General features: G+C 43.5%; 1 protein-coding gene across 3 annotated transcripts in view; it reads right to left on the reverse strand.

Annotated features, from left to right (window-relative positions):
* The window catches only part of LOC129837888 (ETS domain-containing transcription factor ERF-like), a 105,915-nt gene that overhangs the window by 19,341 nt on the left and 60,673 nt on the right, over positions 1-25,901 (reverse strand). The window contains exon 2 of one of the 3 annotated variants that reach the window (XM_055904393.1): positions 16,283-16,502. The exons of 1 other annotated variant lie outside the window; for it this stretch is intronic. In XM_055904393.1, the coding sequence (XP_055760368.1) occupies positions 16,283-16,502 (220 nt within the window). Of the gene's footprint in view, positions 1-16,282; positions 16,518-25,901 lie in introns of all 3 variants that reach the window. One more of the 3 variants, XM_055904392.1, reaches the window with a different exon arrangement.

Consider the following 25,901-nt stretch of genomic DNA (forward strand, 5'->3'; position numbering starts at 1 on the left):
CAGAAAGTCAGGATTACAACGCCCTCCATGAGTCCCTGTTTATTTTCTGCGTCACACCAGCTGCTCACACTCAGGTGTGTGGCTTTTTGCACGTGAGACTGAACACTACTGGAAAACCTGGTTTGTGTGACCTGTGTTGGTGGATGACTGAACTGTAGTGTGTGTGTGTGTGTGTGTAAGTAATGATGAGGGTCTGGCTGGGGGTCTGGTTAGGCTGGTCACATGCTCTAAGAGTGTGTGTGTGTGTGTGTGCGTGCGTGCGTGCGTGCGTGTGTGTGGAGATGAGGATCTAGCTGGTCTAGTCTGATTAGGCCGGTCACATGCTCTGTGGGCGCAAGCGTGTGGTCAAGTGTACTCTGGGTGTGTGTGGCTCGTGTGTGTTCTGCCTGCATAGCAAATAAAAGACTCATTCTATCCTGGACAATGAGATGTGTACACACACCACACACACGGGACAATAAATGTACAACACACTTAACACAAACTCATACAGTCACCCGCCCTCCTCTCCCTAGTTCTCTCTATACAATAGGCTCTGTTGTAAGGCCGGGACTCCTGACCTAGTCACAGTGGTGTCACAGCAGTCCTGCTCAATCAAACACGGAGTGAACACGGTCGGTGTGTGTGTGAGAGACGGGAGAGGGGTATCCTATGGCGCCTGATGGTAATCTTTACCAGCTGTGGTGAATGGAACCTCTGACCTGTATGAGCTGATAACAGTCAACATCATGACCCCATCAGAGGACCAGATCACAACATGGTACTGGGACCAGAAACCACAGAGAGAGAGAGAGAAGAGAGAGAGAAGAGAGAGAGAAGAGAGAGAGAGAGAGAAGAGAGAGAGAAGAGAGAGAGAGAGAAGAGAGAGAAGAGAGAGAGAAGAGAGAGAGAAGAGAAGAGAGAGAGAAGAGAGAGAGAAGAGAGAGAGAAGAGAGAGAGGAGAGAGAAGAGAGAGAGAAGAGAGAGAGAAGAGAGAGAGAAGAGAGAGAGAAGAGAGAGAGAGAAGAGAGAGAGAAGAGAGAGAGAAGAGAGAGAGAAGAGAGAGAGAAGAGACCCAGGGCTTTACTGTGCGACTGCCATCTTGGTTTACTCCCATAGCTCTCCAAACAGTACACTGATGCCATTGTCCACTCTCCCTCTCCACCCCTCTCTCTTTCTCTTTCTCTCTGAGCACTGGATGGAGATGGGATCCACACTGGGACTGGGGCTACAGAGCACAATAATGTCTATGGGACGGGTTTACCTCCAAGTGCTGTGAACCAGTCTCTCTATCACTGTGATTAATATCTCTGATAAAGTACTGTTCATACATTTCACTCAGAGCAACAACAATAAATAAATCATCCCTGATCAACTCCATTTGGCACTTTGTTCCATTCCAACACACACACACACACACACACACACACACACACACACACACACACACACACACACACACACAGTATGGGAGGCCATGGGTCTGTCACCATGGGTCTGTCTCCACAACAAACCCTCTCAAGATTCACATCAATAGTAATGTGGTAAGAGGATTAATGGCACTAAAGACCAATAAAACACACATTGTAGCAACCATCCCCATATGGAACACATGACAGAGAGGGCCACCTTGCCCCACACATATGGGAGAAATCTGGAGACCAAAGTCAGTGTGGTACCCAGGACTTCAGCTGGAGTTAACTTACACACACAGTTCAAACGCATGTTTTCAAGCCCCCGCACTTCAAACCCCCCGCCCCATGAGCTTACAGTTTCCTGTATACTGTGCACACAGTGATTTCCCCTCATCAGGAATACTATTGTAATCCAGTGTGCCTGTGAGTTGAATCTCCAAGAGGACACGTGACTCCCTGTGTCATTCCTGTCTCCTGCTCCCACAGCCACTGTGAAATTCACACTCACACAGTGAGGATTAGTGTGTGTGTGTGTGTGTGTGTGTGTGTGTGTGTGTGTGTGTGTGTGTGTGTGTGTGTGTGTGTGTGTGTGTGTGTGTGTGTGTGTGTGTGTGTGTGTGTGTGTGTGTGTGTGTGTGTGTGAGAGAGAGAGCGTGAGAGCGTGAGAGTGAGAGAGAGAACGTGAGAGTGAGAGAGAGAGAGAGAGAGAGCAGTCTTGTTCTTCTATCCAGAGAGACAAAGGCTATTTTAAGTTTAGGGGTTTGGTTTAGGGTTACAATTAGGGTTGGAGAAAATAGGATTTTGAAAGGAAATATATTTTAGGTCCCCACAAGGATAGAAACACAAGTATGTGTGATAAGGTCAGAGATATGAGGGAGAGAGACACGCTAGAGAAAGATAAAAAGGGGAAAGAGTGAAAGAAGGCTGCGATGAATGTAGAAAATAGTAAAAAATAAAGAAAAACCATGGAATGAGTTGGTGTGTCCAAACTCTATCTATCTATCTATCATATATATATATATACACACACACACATATATACAGTTGAAGTCGGAAGTTTAAATACACTTAAGTTGGAGTCATTAAAACACATTTTTCAATCACTCCACAAATTGCTTGTTAACAAACTATAGTTGTGGCAAGTCGGTTAAGACATCTACTTTGTGCATGGCACAAGTCATTTTTCCAACAATTGTTTACAGACAGATTATTTCACTTATAATTCACTGTATCACAAATCCAGCGGGTCATAAGTCTACATACACTAAGTTCACTGTGCCTTTAAACAGCTTGGAAAAATCCAGAAAATGATGTCACGGCTTTAGAAGCTTCTGATAGGCTAATTGACATAATTTGAGTCAATTAGAGGTGTACCTGTGGATGTATTTCAAGGCCTACCTTCAAACTCTGCCTCTTTGCTTGACATCATGGGAAAATCAAAAGAAATCAGCCAAGACCTCAGAAAATAAAATGGTAGACCTCTACAAGTCTGGTTCATCCTTGGGAGCAATTTCCAAACGCCTGAAGATACCACGTTCATCTGTACAAACAATAGTACGCAAGTATAAACACCATGGGAACACGCAGCCATCATACCGCTCAGGAAGGAGATGCATTCTGTCTCCTAGAGATGAACGTATTTTGGTGCGAAAAGTGCAAATCAATCCCAGAACAGCAGCAAAAGACCTTGTGAAGATGCTGGAGGAAACAGGTACAAAACTATCTATATCCACTAAAACAAGTCCTATATTGACATAACCTTAAAGTCCACTCAAAGGAAGAAGCCACTGCTCCAAAACCGCGATAAAAAGCCAGACTACGGTTTGCAACTGCACATGGCGACAAAGATCGTACCTTTTGGAGAACTGTCCTCTGGTCTGATGAAACAAAAATAGAACTGTTTGGCCATAATGACCATTGTTATATTTGGAGGATAAAGGGGATGCTTGCAAGCCGAAGAACACCCTCCCAACCGTGAAGCACGTGGGTGGCAGCATCATGTTGTGGGGGGTGCTTTGTTGCAGGAGGGACTGGTGCACCTCACAAAATAGATGGCACCATGAGGATGGAAAATAATGTGGATACATTGAAGCAACATCTCAAGACATCAGTCAGGAAGTTAAAGCTTGGTTGCAAATGGGTCTTCCAAATGGACAATGACCCCAAGCATACTTCCAAAGTTGTGGCAAAATGGCTTAAGGACAACAAAGTCAAGGTATTGGAGTGGCCATCACAAAGCCCTGACCTCAATCCTATAAAAGATTTGTGGGCAGAACTGAAAAAGTGTGTGCGAGCAAGGAGGTCTACAAACCTGACTCAGTTACACCAGCTCTGTCAGGAGGAATGTGCCAAAATTCACCCAACTTATTGTGGAAAGCTTGTGGAAGGCTACCCAAAACATTTGACCCAAGTTAAACAATTTAAAGGCAATGCTACCAAATACTAATTGTATGGTAGTGTATGGTAACTTCTGACCCACTGGGAATGTGATGGAAGAAATAAAAGCTGAAATAAATCATTCTCTACTATGATTCTGACATGTCACAATCTTAAAATAAAGTGGTGATCCTAATTGACCTAAGACAGGACATTTTTACTAGGATTAAATGTCAGAAATTGTGAAAAACTGAGTTTAAATGTATTGTTTTTGAAAGAAAAGCATACATTTTTTGTCCATTAAAATAACATAAAATTTATCAGAAATACAGTATAGACATAGTCATTTACAACATTAACAATGGTAGCTGGAAACGGCTGATTTTGTACGGAATATCTACATAGGAGTACAGAGGCCCATTATCAGCAACCATCACTCCTGTGTTTCAATGGCACGTTGTGTTAGCTAATCTAAGTTAATCATTTTAAACGGCTAATTGATCATTAGAAAACCCTTTTGCAATTATGTTAGCACAGCTGAAAACTGTTGTCCTGATTAAAGAAGCAATAAAACTGGCCTTCTTTAGACAAGTTGAGTATCTGGAGCATTAGCATTGTGGGTTCGATTACAGGCTCAAAATGGCCAGAAACAAAGAACTTTCTTCTGAAACTCGTCAGTCTATTCTTGTTCTGAGAAATGAAGGCTATTCCATGCGAGAAATTGTGAGAAACTGAGCAAGAGGACAAGTACATTAGAGTGTCTAGTTTGAGAAACAGATGCCTCACAAGTCCTCAACTGGCAGCTTCATTAAACAGTACCCACAAAACACCAGTCTCAACGTCAACAGTGAAGAGGTGACTCCGGGATGCTGGACTTCTAGGCAGAGTTCCTCTGTCCAGTCTCAACGTCAACAGTGAAGAGGTGACTCTGGGATGCTGGCCTTCTAGGCAGAGTTCCTCTGTCCAGTGTCTGTGTTCTTTTTCCCATCTTAATCTTTTCTTTTTATTGGCCAGTCTGAGACATGGCTTTTTCTTTCCAACTCTGCCTAGAAGGCCAGCATCCTGGAGTCGCCTCTTCACTGTTGACGTTGAGACTGGTGTTTAGCGGGTACTGCTGGGACATTTCTAAGTGACCCCAAACTTTTATATACAGTAGTGTGTGTATATATACATAAATAAAGACTTACTGGTGGGCTAAGCTCCATATCTGTTCCAATACTGTGACTCTACAGGCCTGGACACTATCCATAGACTATAAGGAGGATGAGACTAGAGGAAATGTGGAGAAGGGGTGAGGAGAGGATGAGAGGAAGAGAAGAGTGAGGTAGTGTGAGGAGAGAATAAGGAAGAAGAGGAGGGCAGAGGCGAGGAGAAGGAAGGAGGTGGATCTCACATCGTTAAGGTGTATTAAGACCCAAAAGGACTTATTCAATGAGGAATTAATACAAAAGGGAAACACCCCCCTCCCTACAAACTGTGATTTGCAATTAGTGTGTTAAACCAGTCTGTCCTCATCAGACCCCATCTGCAACAGACACCATGTTAATCACACCACAGTAAAGACCTTACGTAAGCCCCCACCCTAAACAGGGCGACCCCATCGCTCTTCTGCTCTCACTGCTTCCAGATTATGTGTGGTTTATCAGTGCTTAGTCTAATCTCTGTTTTGTGAAGTCAGAAATACAAGACTACAAGCCAGCCCATTCAAACAGTCAGTGGTGACTGGTTAGGTTAGATACTTGGCTGTTGAACTGTGTAGTTCTCTCAGGTTATGGCTTCCTATTCTCTGTCCTGATTGAAGCAATTGCATTGCAATGTGTCACCTACGTATTATTCTAGACTGTACAGATTAGTCCAAAGTGTATGTCAAAGTCTGTTGTGTTGTTATCAGTGAGTAAATTGTGTGTTATGGTGAGTGTGTGTGGCTGTGAGGGAGATCAGGACAGAGTCTGTGTGACGAATCCAGGCTAAGCAGTGAGCCGCCTGGGGGATGATACTGTACAGCCTGAGGCCTGGATGGATGGATTACTGGCTCCTTACACTACAGGGTCACACACCTAACAGTAACACGGAACACAAACTGGCTGTGCGCGATCGTGCATACATTTATTTTGTCCCCCTACACCAAACGAGATCACGACACGCAGGTTAAAATAGCAAAACAAACTCTGAACCAATGACATTAATTTGGGGACAGGTCGAAAAGCATTAAACATGTATGGCAATTTAGCTAGTTAGCTTACACTTGCTAGCTAATTTGTCCTATTTAGCTAGCTTGCTGTTGCTAGCTAATTTGTCCTGGGATATAAACATTGAGTTGTTATTTTACCTGAAATGCACAAGGTCCTCTACTCCGCCAATTAATCCACACGTAAAATGGCCAACCGACTCGTTTCTAGTCATCTCTCCTCCTTCCAGGCTTTTTCATCTTTGAATATATATGGTTTGGCATTTAAACTTTCATAGTATTACCACAACTACCGGCAAAACAGTTCGTCTTTCAATCACCCACGTGGGTATAACCAATGAGGAAATGGCACGTGGGTAACTGCTTCTATAAACCAATGAGGAGATGGGAGAGGCAGGACTTTCAGCGCGATCTGCGTCAGAAAAAGAAAGGCGTTCTATTTAGCCCTCGGCAACGCAGACGCTCATTGAGGCGCGCGAGCAGTGTGGGTGCAATAATTGAATAACATGGATTTCTAAATTTATTTTGCGACACTCACGCATGCGATGTGCCCGGTCTGGTCAGCATGTAAGCCTAGGGTCATCACTAAAATAGCTTGAATTGGTGTTCCAGTGTATGGGGGTCATTGCCGTAACGGTGAGGCCCTAATGGGTGTTAGGGTCAGTGCCATAACAGAAGGCTATATGGGACCTGATTTGGTGTCCATAAATGATGGGCTTCAGAGTCACATGTGATAGGCTGCATGTGGTCAGACTAGTTATACAGTAGGGAGGGACAATTGACCTTTTTGACTGTTCTAGTTCTCGCATAATTTTTTTGTCGCTCGAATACTATTTTTAGAACAAGGAAACATATGTGCGCATTTATCTTCTGTTTATGCCAACAGTGAGCAACAACGCCTCATTTATCATAACCATTATGGAAAAGAATCCTAATTGCTAAATTGCCTCATTCTTATATAAAGTATATCACAAAAGTGAGTACCCCCCTCACATTTTTTAAAATATTTGAGTATATATTTTCATGTGACAACACTGAAGAAATGACACTTTGCTACAATGTAAAGTAGTGAGTGTACAGCTTGTATAACTGTGTAAATTTGCAGTCCCCTCAAAATAACTCACACAGCCATTAATGTCTAAACCGCTGGCAACAAAAGTGAGTACACCCCTAAGTGAAAATGTCCAAATTAGCACTTCCACCAGATGTCAACAGTCTTTAGAACATTGTTTGAGGCTTCTACTGTGAAGGGGGAGAGAATGAAAGCTGTTTCAACCAGAGGTCTGGCAGAGTGGCATGAGCTCAGTCTAACGCGCGCCCGTGAGAGTTAGCCGCGTTCCATTGCATTTCTACAGACAAAGGAATTCTCCGGTTGAAACATTATTGAAGATTTCTGTTAAAAACATCCTAAAGATTGATTCTATACATCGTTTGACATGTTTCTACGAATTGTAACGGAACTTTTTGACTTTTCGTCTGGACCTAGTGCTCGCGCCTCATCAATTTAGATTTGTGAACTAAACGCGCAAACAAAAAGGAGGTATTTGGACATAAATGATGGGCTTTATCGAACAAAACAAACATTTATTGTGGAACTGGGATTCCTGGGGGTGCATTCTGATGAAGATCATCAAAGTGAATATTTATAATGCTATTTCTGACATCTGTTGACTCCACAACATGGCGGGTACCTGTATGGCTTGTTTTTGTGTCTGTCACGCCCTGGCCTTAGTATTCTTTGTTTTCTTTATTATTTTAGTTAGGTCAGGGTGTGACATGGGGAATGTTTATGTTTTGTTGGTTTTGGGTGTTGTTTATGGAAAAGGGGTTGTGTATAGTATATGGGTTTGTGTGGAGTACAGGTGTCTAGTGTTGTCTATGTATGTTTAGTTGTCTAGGAGAGTCTATGGTTGCCTGAATGAGTTCCCAATTAGAGACAGCTGATTTCGGTTGTCTCTGATTGGGAGCCTTATTTAGGGTAGCCATAGGCTCTCATTGGTTGTGGGTAATTGTCTATGTAGAACGTTTGTAGCCTGTATGTATGTGCACAACGTTTGTAGCTTCACGGTCGTTTTGTTGTTTTGTTAGTTTGTATAGAGTTTTGTGTTGTGTTCATCTTCGTGGTGTTAATAAAAGAAGATGGCTTATTTTCCAACTGCTGCGTTTTGGTCCGTCAATCCGCCATACGATCGTGACAGTGTCTGAGCGCCGTACTCAGATTATTGCATGTTGTGCTTTTTCCGTAAAGGTTTTTTGAAATCTGACACAGCGGTTGCATTAAGGAGAAGTGGATCTATAATTCCATTCATAACACTTCTTTTTTTTTTTCTTATCCCTTTTTCTCCCCAATTTTCGTGGTATCCAATCGCTAGTAATTACTATCTTGACTCATCGCTACAACTCCCGTACGGGCTCGGGAGAGACGAAGGTCGAAAGCCATGCGTCCTCCGAAGCACAACCCAACCAAGCCGCACTGCTTCTTAACACAGCGCGCCTCCAACCCAGAAGCCAGCCGCACCAATGTGTCGGAGGAAACACCGTGCACCCGCCCCCCTCGGTTAGCGCGCACTGCGCCCGGCCCGCCACAGGAGTCGCTGGAGCGCGATGAGACAAGGATATTCCTACCGGCCAAACCCTCCCTAACCCGGACGACGCTATGCCAATTGTGCGTCGCCCCACGAACCTCCCGGTCGCGGCCGGCTGCGACAGAGCCTGGGCGCAAACCCAGAGACTCTGGTGGCGCAGCTAGCACTGCGATGCAGTGCCCTAGACCACTGCGCCACCCGGGAGGCCCCGCACTTCTTTTATCAATGTTTATTATGAGTATTTTTGTAAATTGATGTGGCTCTCTGCAAAATCACCGGATGTTTTGGAAGCAAAACATTACTGAACATAACGCGCCAATGTAAACTAAGATTTTTGGATATAAATATAAACTTTATCGAACAAAACATACATGTATTGTGTAGCATGAAGTCTTATGAGTTTCATCTGATGAAGATCATCAAAGGTTAGTGATTAATTTTATCTTTATTTCTACTTTTTGTGACTCCTCTCTTTGGCTGGAAAAAACGGCTGTGTTTTTCTGTGATTAGGTGCTGACCTAACAATCGTTTGGTGTGCTTTCGGCGTAAAGCCTTTTTGAAATCGGACACTGTGGCTGGATTTACAACAAGTTTCTTTAAAATGGTGTAAAATACTTGTATGTTTGAGGAATTTTAATTATGAGATTTCTGTTGTTTGAATTTGGCGCCCTGCACTTTCACTGGCTGTTGTCATATTGATCCCATTAGTGGGATTTCAGCCCTAAGAAGTTAATCCCATAGAAAATCTGTGGAGGGAGCTGAAGGTTCGAGGTGCCAAACGTCAGCCTCAGAAACCTTAATGACTTGGAGAAGATCTGCAGAGGAGTGGGACAAAATCCCTCCTGAGATGTGTGCAAACCTGGTGGCCAACTACAAGAAACATCTGACCTCTGTGATTGCCAACAGGGGTTTTGCCACCAAGTACTAAGTCATGTTTTGCAGAGGGGTCAAATACTTATTTCCCTCATTAAAATGCAAATCAATTTAGAACATTTTTGACATGCGTTTTTCTGGATTTTTTTGTTGTTATTCGGTCTCTCACTGTTCAAATAAACCTACCATTAAAATTATAGACTGATAATTTCTTTGTGGGCAAACGCACAAAATCAGCAGGGGATCAAATACTTTTTTCCCTCACTGTACATACATACATACATACATACATACATACATACATACATACATACATACATACATACATACATACATATATATATATTCAGTCAATAAAAAAACAAGTGCCATTTAAGATGAATTTATTGAAACTATAATATCGTCAGGTTATATTATATCGTGGAACACAATCTTGAAAAAGGTATTAACCTCAGCAATGTGGTGCTTGCTTGTAGAAGCCTATGGCTGTGCAATGGCATAGCCTAGTTTTGTTCATTTAGCAGACAAGACGCTCTTATTTCCAAGCCCTTATCACAGTCAAGACATCTATTTTACAGTAAAAAAAAACCTGATGTAATATAACAGAATAGTGCCAAGTGATTCGCATCTCCCATCTGGAACAGTTATTCTCAGAGTGATCATTTGAAACTGGGCTACATTTTCTTAAGTTGAAAGACACATTTTTCAAGGTTACAAACCAAAATCTGTTTTCTTTTTGATATACAGACGTTGGATTTAGTGTATTATGCCCGTTCCTTGTAATTTTCTAAATTGATTAACAATACTACATTGAACACTGCATGGGGATGAGTTATGTCCAGGACATCTGTTTGGTGAGGAGGCCTAGACTTGATTAAAATTGTTGTTTTCATTCATTTTTACGATATAGCCAATTTTGACTTTGTGGCTGTGGTAACCAGTGACAACCGCAAATTACCCTAAGCGGAAAATGACTAAATTATTCCCAAACTGCAGCTCATTGTTGGAACATTATTTCTGAAATTTAGGGAGCAGCATTGTGTGATGCTTGGCTTGGGTAATTTGTTGTTGTGTCCCGCAAATGCACATGTACAAATAGAACACTAGTCAAAGCAAATTAACGTTGTCTTCAAGAGAGAACTATGAACAAATAGATTTACAGTATTTGAAAAAAATAATCTCTGGTAAAGATTGAGTTGACGTCAGTTTGATTACTCAACCTCAAATCAAATCAAATTTGATTGATCACATACACATGGTTAGCAGATGTTAATGCGAGTGTAGCGAAATGCAGTGATATCTAACAAGTAATCTAACAAATTCACAACAACAACCGTATACACACAAATGTAAGGGATGAATAAGAATATGTACATATATGGATGAGCGATGACCGTGCGGCATAGGCAAGATGAGATGAGTGATTTAGGATATGTAAACATTATTAAAATGGCCTTATTTAAAGTGACTAATGATAGGCATAGGCAAGATGCAGTAGATGGTATAGAACAGTATACACACATGAGATGAGTAATGTAGGATCTGTAAAGATTATTAAAGTGCCGTTATTTAAGGTGACTAGTGATAACTTACATATCTTAAAGTGGCCAGAGATTTGAGTCTGTATGTTGGCAGCAGCCTCTCTATGTTATTGATGGCTGTTTAACAGTGGTGGCCTTGATATAGAAGCTGTTTTTCAGTCTCTCGGGCCCAGCTTTGATGCACCTGTATTGACCTCGCCTTCTGGATGATAGCGGGGTGAACAGGCAGTGGCTCAGGTGGTTGTTGTCCTTGATGATATTTTTGGCTTTCCTGGACAATCGGACCACCATTTTATTACGTTTGCAATCGCAACAAATAATCTGCTCAGACACCAACCAAGGATCATCAAAAGTCATGCTATAAATTCTCAGACAACCCAAAGATTCCTTGATGCCTTTCCAGACTCCCTCTGCCTACCCAAGGATGTCAGAGGACACAAATCAGTTAACCACCTAACTGAGGAACTCAATTTAACCTTACGCAATACCCTAGATACAGTCGCACCCCTAAAAACTAAAAACATTTGTCATAAGAAACTAGCTCCCTGGTATACAGAAAATACCCGAGCTCTGAAGCAAGCTTCCAGAAAATTGGAACGGAAATGGCGCCACACCAAACTGTAAGTCTTCCGACTAGCTTGGAAAGACGGTACCGTGCAGTATCGAAGAGCCCTCACTGCTGCTCGATCATCCTATTTTTCCAACTTAATTGAGGAAAATAAGAACAATCCGAAATGTCTTTTTGATACTGTCGCAAAGCTAACTAAAAACCAGCATTCCCCAAGTGAGGATGGCTTTCACTTCAGCAGTAATAAATTCATGACCTTCTTTGAGGAAAAGATCATGATCATTAGAAAGCAAATTACGGACTCCTCTTTAAATCTGCGTATTTCTCCAAAGCTCAGTTTCCTGAGTCTGCACAACTCTGCCAGGACCTAGGATCAAGGGAGACACAAGCTTTTTAATACTATATCTCTTGACACAATGATGAAAAACTGTCAAGCTGCATACTGGACCCCATTCCAACTGAACTACTGAAAGAGTTGCTTCCTGTGCTTGGCCCTCCTATGTTGAACATAATAAATGGCTCTCTATCCACCGGATGTGTACCAAACTCACTAAAAGTGTCCGTAATAAAGCCTCTCTTGAAAAAGCCAAACCTTGACCCAAAAAATATTTTTAAAACTAAATCGTCTAAACTATATCGAATCTCCCATTCCACTCAAATTTTAGAAAAAGCTGTTGCACAGCAATTCACTGCCTTCTTGAATACAAACAATACATACGAAATGCTTCAGTCTGGTTTTAGACCCCATCATAGCACTGAGACTGCACTTGTGAAGGTGGTAAATTACCTTTTAATGGCGTCAGACCGAGGCTCTGCATCTGTCCTCGTGCTCCTAGACCTTAGTGGTGCTTTTGATACCATCGATCACCACATTCTTTTGGAGAGATTGGAAACCCAAATTGGTCTACACGGACAAGTTCTGGCCTGGTTTAGATCGTATCTGTCGGAAAGATATCAGTTTGTCTCTGTGAATGGTTTGTCCTCTGACAAATCAACTGTACATTTCGGTGTTCCTCAAGGTTCCGTTTTGGGACCACTATTGTTTTCACTATATATTTTACCTCTTGGGGATGTCATTCGAAAACATAATGTTAACTTTCACTGCTATGCGGATGACACACAGCTGTACATTTCGATGAAACATGGTGAAGCCCCAAAATTGCCCTCCCTGGAAGCCTGTGTTTCAGACATAAGGAAGTGGATGGCGGCAAATGTTCTATTTATTAAACTCGGACAAAACAGAGATGCTAGTTCTAGGTCCCAAGAAACAAAGAGATCTTCTGTTGAATCTGACAATTAATCTTGATGGCTGTACAGTCGTCTCAAATAAAAATGTGAAGGACCTCGGCGTTACTCTGGACCCTGATCTCTCTTTTGACGAACATGTCAAGACTTTTTCCATCTACGTAACATTGCAAAAATCGGACATATTCTGTCCAAAAATTATGCAGAAAAATGTATCCATGCTTCTGTCACTTCTAGGTTAGACTACTGCAATGCTCTACTTTCCGGCAACCCGGATAAAGCACTAAATAAACTTCAGTAAGTGCTAAATACGGCTGCTAGAATCCTAGAACCAAAAATGTTGATCATATTACTCCAGTGCAGGCCTCTCTACACTGACTTCCTGTTAAGGCAGGCGCTGATTTCATGGTTTTACTGCTCCTACCCATCTTTCTGATTTGGGCCTGCCTACCGTACACTACGGTCACAAGATGCAGGACTCCTTACTGTCCCTAGAATTTCTAAGCAGCTGGAGGCAGGGCTTTCTCCTATAGAGCTCCATTTTTATGGAATGGTCTACCTATCCATGTGAGAGACGCAGGCTCGGTCTCAACCTTTAGGTCTTTATCGAGGACGCATCTCTTCAGTAGGTCCTATGATTGAATGTAGTCTGGCCCAGGAGTGTGAAGGTGAACTGAAAGGCACTGGAGCATCGAACCGCCCTTGCTGTCTCTGCCTGGCCGGTTCCCGTCTCTCCACTGGGATTCTCTGCCTCAAACCCTATTACAGGGGCTGAGTCACTGGCTTACTGGTGCTCTTCCATGCCGTCCCTAGGAGGGGTGCATCACTTGAGTGAGTTGAGTCACTGATGTGGTCTTCTTGTATGGGTTGCAAGCCAAATTTCTTCAGCCTCCTGAGGTTGAAGAGGCGCTATTGCGCCATCTTCACCAAGCTGTCTGTGTGGGTGGACCATTTCAGTTTGTCCGTGATGTGTTCGCCGAGGAACTTAACTTTCCACTACTGTCCCGTCGATGTGGATGGGGCGGTGCTCCCTCTGCTGTTTCCTGATCCACGATCATCTCCTTTGTTTTGTTGATGTTGAGTGAGAGGTTATTTCCTGACACCACACTCCCAGAGCCCTCAACTCCTCCCTGTAGGCGGTCTCGTCATTGTTGGTAATCAAGCGCACTACTGTTGTGTCGTCTGCAAACTTGATGATTGAGTTGGAAGCGTGCATAGCCACGCAGTCATGGGTGAACAGGGAGTACAGGAGAGGGCTGAGAACGCACCCTTGTGGGGCCCCAGTGTTGAGGATCAACGGAGTGGAGATTTTGTTTCCTACCTTCACCACCTGGAGGCAGCCCATCAGAAAGTCCAGGACCCAGTTGGAGGGTATTAAATGCTGAGCTGTAGTCAATGAACAGCATTCTTACATAGGTATTCCTCTTGTCCAGATGTGATAGGGCAGTGTGCAGTGTGATGGCGATTGCATCGTCAGTGGGGCGGTAATTGGGGCGGTAAGCAAATTGGAGTGGGTCTAGGGTGTCAGGTAGGGTGGAGGTGATATAATCCTTAAATAGTCTCTCAAAGCACTTCATGATGACAGAAGTGAGTGCTACGGGGCGATAGTCATTTAGTTCAGTTACCTTTGCTTTCTTGGGAACAGTAACAATGGTGGCCATCTTGAAGCATGTGGGAACAGCAGACTGGGATAGGGATTGATTGAATATGTTCGTAAACACTCCAGCCAGCTGGTCGGCGCATGCTCTGAGGACGCAGCTAGGGATGCCGTCTGGGCCGGCAGCCTTGCGAGGGTTAACATGTTTAAATATTTTACTCACGTTGGCCACGGAGAAGGAGAGCCCACAGGCTTTGGTAACTTGTCATGCTCATCCCTTTTATACAGTGTATGGGTGATTGACATGTGATAGGCTACATGTGTATGGGTGATTGACATGTGATAGGTTACCTGTAGTCAGAGTAGCGGTTATACAGTGTATGGGTGATTGACATGTGATAGGCTACATGTGGTCAGAGTAGCGGTTATACAGAGTATGGGTGATTGACATGTGATAGGCTACATTTGGTCAGAGTAGCAGTTATACAGTGTATGGGTGATTGACATGTGATAGGTTACCTGTAGTCAGAGTAGCGGTTATACAGTGTATGGGTGATTGACATGTGATAGGCTACATGTGGTCAGAGTAGCGGTTATACAGAGTATGGGTGATTGACATGTGATAGGCTACATTTGGTCAGAGTAGCAGTTATACAGTGTATGGGTGATTGACATGTGATAGGTTACCTGTAGTCAGAGTAGCGGTTATACAGTGTATGGGTGATTGACATGTGATAGGCTACATGTGGTCAGAGTAGCGGTTATACAGAGTATGGGTGACTGACATGTGATAGGCTACCTGTAGTCAGAGTAGCGGTTATACAGTGTATGGGTGATTAACATGTGATAGGCTACATGTGGTCAGAGTAGCGGTTATACAGAGTATGGGTGACTGACATGTGATAGGCTACCTGTAGTCAGAGTAGCGGTTATACAGTGTATGGGTGATTGACATGTGATAGGCTACATGTGGTCAGAGTAGCGGTTATACAGTGTATGGGTGATTGACATGTGATAGGCTACATGTGGTCAGAGTAGCGGTTATACAGAGTATGGGTGACTGACATGTGATAGGCTACCTGTAGTCAGAGTAGCGGTTATACAGTGTATGGGTGATTGACATGTGATAGGCTACATGTGGTCAGAGTAGCGGTTATACAGTGTATGGGTGATTGACATGTGATAGGCTACATGTGGTCAGAGTAGCGGTTATACAGTGTATGGGTGATTGACATGTGATAGGCTACATGTGGTCAGAGTAGCAGTTATACAGTGTATGGGTGATTGACATGTGATAGGCTACATGTGGTCAGAGTAGCGGTTATACAGTGTATGAGGAAGTCATACGGGGTCATGGAGGTCAATGCCATAACAGTATAAGGGGCTTGTGTTGGGGTGTTTGAGTGAAGTCTTTTTTGTTTAGTCACTGCCATTACATGGGCAATATTATCACCGCCATGGCAGGAATATGGGGTTTGAGATGGTGTCAATAGAGTCCATGTGCTTTCTGGTCACTGCCAAAACAGTGTATTGGGAGATAGGGCCAGTGCCAATACGATAGGCCTACAGTATACAGTGTATTGTGAGATAGGGCCAGTGCCAAAATGATAGGCCTACAGTATACAGTGTATTGGGAGATGGGGTCAGTGCCAATACGATAGGCCTACAGTATACAGTGCTTTAAGGGCTAGAGCTGGTGTCATAGTCATAACAGCCAGCTTAGGCAGGTGTGAGAGACATGGTTGTGTCAAGCAGACGTGCACAACGTAACAATAACCCTATATCTGGGGCCTAAGCCAGAGCTTGGAGAGTAACTGGGGCCTGGATCACTGCCATAAGACAGCCATGTGCATTAGGATCCGTGTGTAAACAGCACATGGAGCTGGACACGCTTGGTGTCATTGAGTTTCCTTACCGGAGTGCCCTGCTCAGCTTGTCGTAGTTCATCTGGGGTTTGCACTTGCGGGCCCCCCATAACCGGGCCACCTCGTCAGGGTCCTTGATGACAAACTCTCCATAGTCCCCCTGCCAGGCGATGACATCATGGTACTCCTCCTTCCTCAGCAGCTCCAGGATGAAGTGCCACAGCTGGATCTGTCGCGAGCCGGGGCTCGACTCGGGTTTGTAGGCCCAGTCTGGAAAGGCAAACCCTGGGGAGGAGAGGTGGGAGACCAGGGAGAAGGGAGTTAGCCTGGAGGTCCGTGGAGCACAGCCATACTGATGGACTGAGACGATTAGCCTCCATAGAGGACAGCACGTTCAGAAAGGCTTTGCTCTCAGTCTACATGTTCACTTAGTTCTGAACTCTAAACAGCAGGCAGCACATAAAAACCCAACGTCTGGGCCAATAGCTGAGTCACAGGAATGCTGTTTAGTTGCAGGGCAGGACATGAATATTGATTCCAACTCCTACAAGAGGAGAGAGGTTAACGCTAGCCCTGTCAGGCGTTCTCAGATGAAGAATGTTCTAGAAGGTGTGTTGTGGAAGAGGAAAGAGGATTAGGGAGGCCTATTTGTGTTCGCTCTTTTAGTTCTCTGTCTGTAGCTTAGGGATGTATTTGGGATCCATCTGTACATCAGTCTGGTTCTGGTTCTACTGTTATTAACGCGTACACAGTGCTGCACATCGAGTGTGGCTGCTTGTCACTCACACCTGCCTGACCTGGCCTCTTCTCTGCCCCCCTCCTCCTCTTCTTTCCTCCACTCTACTTTGTGATGTATCTGACTCGTGGTAGACTGGGTGTAGAAACCACAACCTTCCTGTCACCGTCACTGCTAGGGCGTCCACCCAACCACAACAGTCCTGCACCGGAAACACTCACTGATCTCCCTGCCGTGATACTACTCTAATAGTGAACACTCACAGATCTCCCTGCCGTGATACTACTCTAATAGTGAACACTCACTGATCTCCCTGCCGTGATACTACTCTAATAGTGAACACTCACTGATCTCCCTGCCGTGATACTACTCTAATAGTGAACACTCACTGATCTCCCTGCCGTGATACTACTCTAATAGTGAACACTCACTGATCTCCCTGCCGTGATACTACTCTAATAATGAACACTCACTGATCTCCCTGCCGTGATACTACTCTAATAGTGAACACTCACTGATCTCCCTGCCGTGATACTACTCTAATAGTGAACACTCACTGATCTCCCTGCCGTGATACTACTCTAATAGTGAACACTCACTGATCTCCCTGCCGTGATACTACTCTAATAGTGAACACTCACAGATCTCCCTGCCGTGATACTACTCTAATAGTGAACACTCACTGATCTCCCTGCCGTGATACTACTCTAATAGTGAACACTCACTGATCTCCCTGCCGTGATACTACTCTAATAGTGAACACTCACTGATCTCCCTGCCGTGATACTACTCTAATAGTGAACACTCACACACACGACCACAACATCGGTGCTCTTTCTATGTCTGTGGAATACTTTTCATAATGAAAACCTCTCCACCTCTTTCCCTGAATCTGTCACTCTTTCCTACTGACAGAGGAAACAACACGACCTAGTCCTCCCTCCCTCCCTCCCCAAATGTACAACGGAAAGTCAAAGTGTGAAAGGCAGAAACAGACTGTGGGTGTGGGCACATGTTCATGAGTGTTAGTTTGTTTGTCTGCTCGACTGACCTTGATGTAAATGTGTATTCAAGATTGAGAATACGCCAATATGTGAGTGAATGAGTGTATATTCATGAGGCTTGAATGACGAGTTGAATGCACTTGACAGGCTATTTCCTCACATGCGTGTGGTCATGAAGATGTTACAAATCTGAGCCAGAATGGGTGTTAGCATCACAGGAGTGTTACATAGTTTAAATCAGAGAGAAACACTGATCACCTACTGTTCAATATGACTAACATCCTCTCTACATAACCATTACTCTGCCAGAGAAGAACAGGAGTCCAGAGTTCTGTGATAAAAATCAGGCCTAGTCAATGCCGACCAATCCCATTCATCAGGGTTTGAGGCCTCCAACTTTCTCCTGACTCACGTGGCAGGATCTATACATATATAGACCGCATTTGAAATATGAAAACATTTGACAAATGAACATTTCAGGTTGAACTATCCCTTTAAGGTCTAGCGACATAATGGGTGTGTCACTACAGCAGAAAAGCCACTACTAGTACAGATGAGCCGTGAAAAGCATAAAAATAACCAAATGTAGCTAGATGTTGGAGGGACTTTCTAGATGACGGACAGATTGATAGATAAACTCAGCAAAAAAATAAAAGTCCTCTCACTGTCAACTGCGTTTATTTTCAGCAAACTTAACATGTGTGAAATTTCTATGAACATAAGAAACAACAACTGAGACATTTACTGAACACGTTCCACAGACATGTGACTAACAGAAATGGAATCATGTGTTCCTGAACAAAGGGGGGGTCAAAATCAAAAGTCAGTATCTGGTGTGGCCACCAGCTGCATTAAGTACTGCAGTAACATCTCCTCCTCATGGACTGCACCAGATTTGCCAGTTCTTGCTGTGAGATGTTACCCCACTCTTCCACCATGGCACCTGCAAGTTCCCAGACATTTCTGTGAGGAATGGCCCCTAGCCCTCACCATCCGATCTTATAGGTCCCAGATGTGCTCAATGGGATTGAGATCTGGGCTCTTCGCTGGCCATGGCAAAACACTGACATTCCTGTCTTGCAGGAAATCACGCACAGAACGAGCAGTATGGCTGGTGGCATTGTCATGCTGGAAGGTCATGTCAGGATGAGCCTGCAGGAAGGGTACCACATGAGGGAGGAGGATGTCTTCCCTGTAACGCACAGCGTTGAGATTGCCTGCAATGACAACAAGCTCAGTCCGATGATGCTGTGACACAGCGCCCCAGACCATGACGGACCCTCCACCTCCAAATCGATCCCGTTCCAGAGTACAGAGCTCGGTGTAACGCTCATTCCTTCGACGATAAACGCAAATCCGACCATCACCCCTGGTGAGAAAAAAACACGACTCGTCAGTGAAGAGCACTTTTTGCCAGTCCTGTCTGGTCCAGAGATGGTGGGTTTCTGCCCATAGGCGACGTTGTTTCCAGTGATGTCTGGTGAGGACTTGCCTTACAACAGGCCTACAAGCCCTCAGTCCAGCCTCTCTCAGCCTATTGCGGACAGTCTGAGCACCGATGGAGGGATTGTGCGTTCCTGGTGTAACTCGGGCAGTTGTTGTTTCCATCCTGTACTTGTCCCGCAGGTGTGATGTCCGGATGTACGGATCCTGTGCAGATGTTGTTACACGTGGTCTGCCACTGCGAGGACGATCAGCTGTCCGCCCTGTCTTCCTGTAGCGCTGTCTTACGCGTCTCACAGTACGGACATTGCAATTTATTGCCCTGGGCACATCTGCAGTCCTCATGCCTCCTTGCAGCATGCCTAAGGCACGTCCACGCAGATGAGCAGGGACCCTGTGCATCTTTCTTTTGGTGTTTTTCAGAGTCAGTAGAAAGGCCCCTTTAGTGTCCTAAGTTTTCATAACTGTGACCTTAATTGCCTACCGTCTGTAAGCTGTTAGTGTCTTAACGACCGTCCCACAGGTGCATGTTCATTAATTGTTTATGGTTCATTGAACAAACGTGGGAAACAGTGTTTAAACTAGAGGTCGACCGATTATGATTTTTCAACGCCGTTACCGATTATTGGAGGACCAAAAAAGCCGATACCGATTAATTCGGCCAATTTTTTTTTTTATACATATATATTTGTAATAATGACAATTAAAACAATACTGAATAAACAATGAACACTTTAATTTTAACTTAATATAATACATAAATAAAATCTACTTAGCCTTAAGTAAAGTATGAAACATCCTGAATTTGGTTTATATAATGCAAAAACACAGTGTTCGAGAAAAAAGTAAAAGTGCCATGTAAAAAAGATAACGTTTAAGTTCCTTGCTCAGAACATATGAAAGATGGTGGTTCAATATTCCCAGATCTTTAATATTCCCAGTTAAGAAGTTTTAGGTTGTAGTTATTATAGGAATTATGACGCGTCGACTATTTCTCTCTATAACAGGTTAACAAGAAATTTGTGGAGTGGTTGAAAAACAAGTTTTAATGGCTCCAACCTAAGTGTATGTAAACTTCCGACTTCAACTGTACCTTTGACTATTGGATGTTCTAATAGACATTTTAGTATTGCCAGCCTAATCTCGGGAGTTGATAGGCTTGAAGTCATAAACAGTGCTGTGATTCAATCATTGATAAGAGCTGCTGGCAAACGCAGTAAAGTTTGAATGAATGCTTAAGAGCCTGCTGCTGCCTACCACCGCTCAGTCAGACTGCTCTATCAAGTATCAAATCATAGACTTAAGTATAATATAATAAACATATATTTTTTCACTTTGGAGAAAATCGTGCCCAAATTAAACAGCCTCGTACTCTGTTCTAGATCATACAGTATGCATATTCTTACTATTGGATAGAAAACACTCAGAAGTTTCTAAAACTGTTTGAATTATATCTGTGAGTAAAACAGAACTCATTTGGCAGCAAACTTCCATACAGGAAGTGAAAAATCTGAAAACGAGGCTCTGTTTCAGGGCCTGCCTATTCAACTGGCTTTTATTTATCGATATGTTTGCACTTCATACGCCTTCCACTAGATGTCAACAGGCAGTGGAAGGTTGAATGGGGTGTCTAGCTTGATCTGAGGCCGAATAAGAGCTTTTGGAGTGACAGGTCCGGTATTTTGTTTGTTTTCGACGACGCGCGGGGGACCTCGACATTGTATTCTGAAAAGCGTTCGGTATACACAGCAAATATCTCCGGCTCTGATTTTATTTGATACATATGAGAAAAACATCATGAAGTAGGATTTTTCAACCGAGTTTTATCAGTTTATTCAACGTTTATTGGGACTTTTGGAATTATACGTTCTTTGCGCCAAGAGATGATGGGAATGTTAGCGCCACAATACTAGCCAAGGTTGCTAATTCGACCGAAGAAACGGAGATTCTAAAACCAAACAACGATTTATTCTGGAAATAGGACTCCTTGCACAACATTCTGATGGAAGCTCAGCAAAAGTAAGACAACATTTATGATGTTAGTTCGTATTTCTGTGTAATTTGTTGACTCCTATTCTCCGCCGTGTTGGTGAGCGCTGTCTCACAATAATCCAAGCTGTATGTTGTGGTAAAGTTATTTTTAAAAATCTAACACAGCGGTTGCATTAAGAACCAGTGTATCTTTCATTTGCCATACAAGTATTTTTATGTAAAGTTTATGATGAGTTCTTTGGTCAGATTAGGTGAATGTCCAAAATATCTCCGGACATTCTGGCGAATTGTTGCTACGTACTCACAATGTAAAACCACGATTTGCAGCTCTAAATATGCACATTTTCGAACAAAACATAAATGTATTGTATAACATGATGTTATAAGACTGTCATCTGATGAAGTTGTTCAAGGTTAGTGATTAGTTTTATCTCTATTTTGTCGGTTTTGTGCAAGCTATTTTGGCGGGGAGTAAATTGCGTTGTGTGTTTGGCTACTGTAGTGAGCTAATATAAATATATATTGTGTTTTCGCTGTAAAACACTTAAAAAATCTGAAATATTGGCTGGATTCACAAGATGTTTATCTTTCATTTGCTGTACACCATGTATTTTTCATGAATGTTTTATGATGAGTATTTATGTATTTCACGTTGCTCTCTAATTATTCTGGCTGCTTTGGTGCTATTTGTGATGGTTGCTGCAATGTAAAACCAGGATTTGTAGCTATAAATATGCACATTTACGAACAAAACATAAATGTATTGTATAACATGATGTTATAAGACTGTCATCTGATGAAGTTGTTCAAGGTTAGTGATTAATTATATCTCTATTTGTGGGTTTTGTGAAAGCTACCTATGCGGTGGAATCATGGTGAAAACATGGCGTTGTGTGTTTGGCTATTGTGGTGAGCTAATAGAAATACATAGTGTTTTCGCTGTAAAACCTTTTTAAAATCGGAAATGATGGCTGGATTCACAAGATGTTTATCTTTCATTTGCTGTATTGGACTTGTGATTTCATGAAATTATATTATATGATATCCCTGTCGCGTTAGGCTAGGCTATGCTAGTCAGCTTTTTTGATGAGGATGCTCCCGGATCCGGGATGGGTATGAAGTAAAGGTTTTAATATGGTCAAATCCAGAAACTATAATTTCGAAAACAAAACGTTTATTCTTTCAGTGAAATACGGAGCCGTAACGTATTTGATCTAACGGGTGGCATCCATAAGTCTAAATATTGCTGATACATTGCACAACCTCCAATGTTATATCACAATTACGTAGAATTCTGGCAAATTAGTTTGAAACGAGCTAGGCGCCCCAAACTGTTGCATATACCCTGACTCTGCATGCAATGAACACAAGAGAAGTGACACAATTTCCCGAGTTAATATTGCCTGCTAACATGAATTTCTTTTAACTAAATATGCAGGTTTAAAAAAATATACTTCTGGGTATTGATTTTAAGAAAGGCATTGATGTTTATGGTTAGGTACATTTGTGCAACGATGTGCTTTTTAGCTAATGGGCTTTTGTTAAATCATCACCCGTTTGGCGAAGTAGGCTGTGATTCGATGATAAATTAACAGGCACCGCATTGATTATATGCAACGCAGGACAAGCTAGTTAACCTAGTAATATCATATACTATGTGTAGTTAACTAGCGATTATGTGAAGATTGATTGTTTTCATAAGATAAGTTTAATGCTAGCTAGCAATTTACCTTGGCTCCTTGCTGCACTCACCTAACAGGTGGTCAGCCTGCCACGCAGTTTCCTCATGGTATGCAATGTAATCGGCGTCCAGAAATGCCGATTACCGATTGTTACAAAAACTTGAAATCGGCCCTAGTTAATCACCCCTATTTAATCTGACATGCCAATTAATCAGTCGACCTCTAGTTTAAACCCTTTACAATGAAGATCTGTGAAGTTACTTGGATTTTTACGAATTATCTTTGAAAGACAGGGTCCTGAAAAAGGGACGTTTCTTTTTTTGCCGAGTTAGATAATAATCTGCACAATGCTGGGCAGCGCCACCATTTAGACCCTATTACCTAATGCTCTTCACTACGTCAACACACAGCATCTGGCAACCAACATAGAGCCACGCTCAAAAGAGATGTGCCAGATCTGCTTTATGTAGTTCTATGTGGGCTTAAATAGGTCTGCCTTAGAGAACCAGATTGACTAACTGAATAAGGGCAGTTTGGGGAGTTCTCAATTATTGACAGATTTATTTTTTTATATATATTTGTTGCCGAAACTCAGCTTTGGGCTTTGATACGATGACACACACACACACACACACACACACACACACACACACACACACACACACACACACACACACACACACACACACACACACACACACACACACACACACACACACACACACACACACACACACACACACACACACCGTGTGTCAGGTCAACAGGTGAAATGGATCCCTGGTAAGTAGAGAGACTAACTCTGCCTGCCAACCTCTGAACAAAGACTACAAAACCAACCATCATCATCACACGTACAGATATGGAGACAGCATACCGTGTGTGTAAATAACAGGGTAAATACCCCCCCAAAACAGCCAGCTAAACATGGGATGAAAGCACCAGTGGGAGTAGTAATATGAGTGTGATCTTGGTAGGAAACAATGTCTCAGCAACCAGAGCCCAGTAGAGTGTTGTGATACGGGACAGACAGGTCTTCTCTATAGGGATTCTGAGGAACATAGAGCCACAACAGGTGTCTTTTCATCACACCCCAAGGCTGTGTCCTATACGTTACACCCAGAGGCCAAACCTGTCCTGAGTCAGGGTGGATCAGTTATCACAAGAGGCTGCTCATTCTGACACAAGAAACAGAGACCACGACACACACACACACACACACACACACACACACACACACACACACACACACACACACACACACACAGAGCCACTAACACTGAAGTCATGACATGTCCACAGGTCTGTTTGATGGGGTTTTAAGCGACCCTACAGTGGGCTTTGTGTGAGAAAGACACGTGTGTGTGTGTGTGTGTGTGTGTGTGTGTGTGTGTGTGTCAGAATGCATCAATGCCATGCAGGAGAAAAGCAGTGTGGGACCTCACCCCCCAAACTTAACCTATTTGACCTCCTCTCCTCCATCCATCTCTGGTGCTCTCTTTCCCTCCTGGGGGAGACACCAGATAGCCATTACAGCACAGAGAGGAGAGGAGCCAGACACACACACACACACACACACCATCAATAATGCAGCAGCTATGCTTTGTGTGTGTGTGTGTGTGTGTGTGTGTGGAGGGAGGGGGGGGGGGGGATAATCTCTGCCCTGGGACACTAGAGCTCAGGGTGTGGAGGGGTGTTAGTACGTGAGAATATATAAAGGGAGGGAGATAGGAGGGTGTGGTAAGTAGCTACAACTTTTGGTTGGGGGATGGAGGGAGTCGGGGGGGGGGGCTGAAAGAGAAGGAGGGAAGAGGAGACAGGGTGAGTCCTAGGACAAGGAGAGAGAAAGGGGGAGGAGGGAGAGTGTGAAACAAGAGTGGGAAGAGAGAGAGACAATGGTTGAAGAGGGGGTATAAAGAGAGGGATGAGATCATAGCCCGTCTGGTAGTCTGTTGTCATCCAGGTCACATTGCTTACCCCCCTCCCTTGTTCTCCCTCTCTATCTCTGCGGATGCCCGTCTTCCTCTGTGTGATCTCTTTGGCAGGCCTTTTCTAGACTTCTAACGCTGGAGCCATTTCAACTATGTAGAGGGACCAACTACAATGACCTCTAAACAGCTCAGAGAGAGAGAGAGACATGGGCCGAGAAAGGGAGAGGAAAAAGCGATTGATAGCGAGAAGGAGAGTAACGTGGCCATATCTAAAGCTGGTTTTCTGTGAGGGACAGAGTGAACACAGTGTGTGAGTGAGAGACTAGAAACATATGAGGCCTTGAATCTGATTCTGAACTCGCTGACACACAAGTACACAGTATCATCTCCTACCCTCCTCCTGAGTGGCGCAGCGGTCTAAGGCACTGCATCTCAGTGCGAGAGGCGTCACTACAGATCCTGGTTCGATCCCGGACTCTACCACAACCGGCCGTGATCGGGAGTCCCATAGGGCAGCGCGGAATTGGCCCAGCGCGGAATTGTCCCCCCCCCCCCCACCACACCTCCCTTTGTGAGCAGTGGTTCCTGGGCAATGTGTTTTCCCATGCCAATAAAGCCCATTAAATTGAAATTGAGAGGCAAGATTTGTGACTTCTTGCCACAAGGGCAACCAGTGAAGAACAAATACCATTGGAAATACAACCAATATTTATTTATTTTCTCTTTTTACTTTAACGATTTGCACATCGTTACAACACTGTATATAGACATATGACACTTGAAATGTCTCTTAATTTGGACCTTTTGTGAGTGTAATGTTTACTGTTAATTTTTTATTGTTCACTTGCTTTGGCAATGTAAATATGTTTCCCATACCAATA

This window comes from Salvelinus fontinalis, chromosome 38 (assembly GCF_029448725.1).
Source record: "Salvelinus fontinalis isolate EN_2023a chromosome 38, ASM2944872v1, whole genome shotgun sequence".
NCBI lineage: Eukaryota > Metazoa > Chordata > Actinopteri > Salmoniformes > Salmonidae > Salvelinus > Salvelinus fontinalis.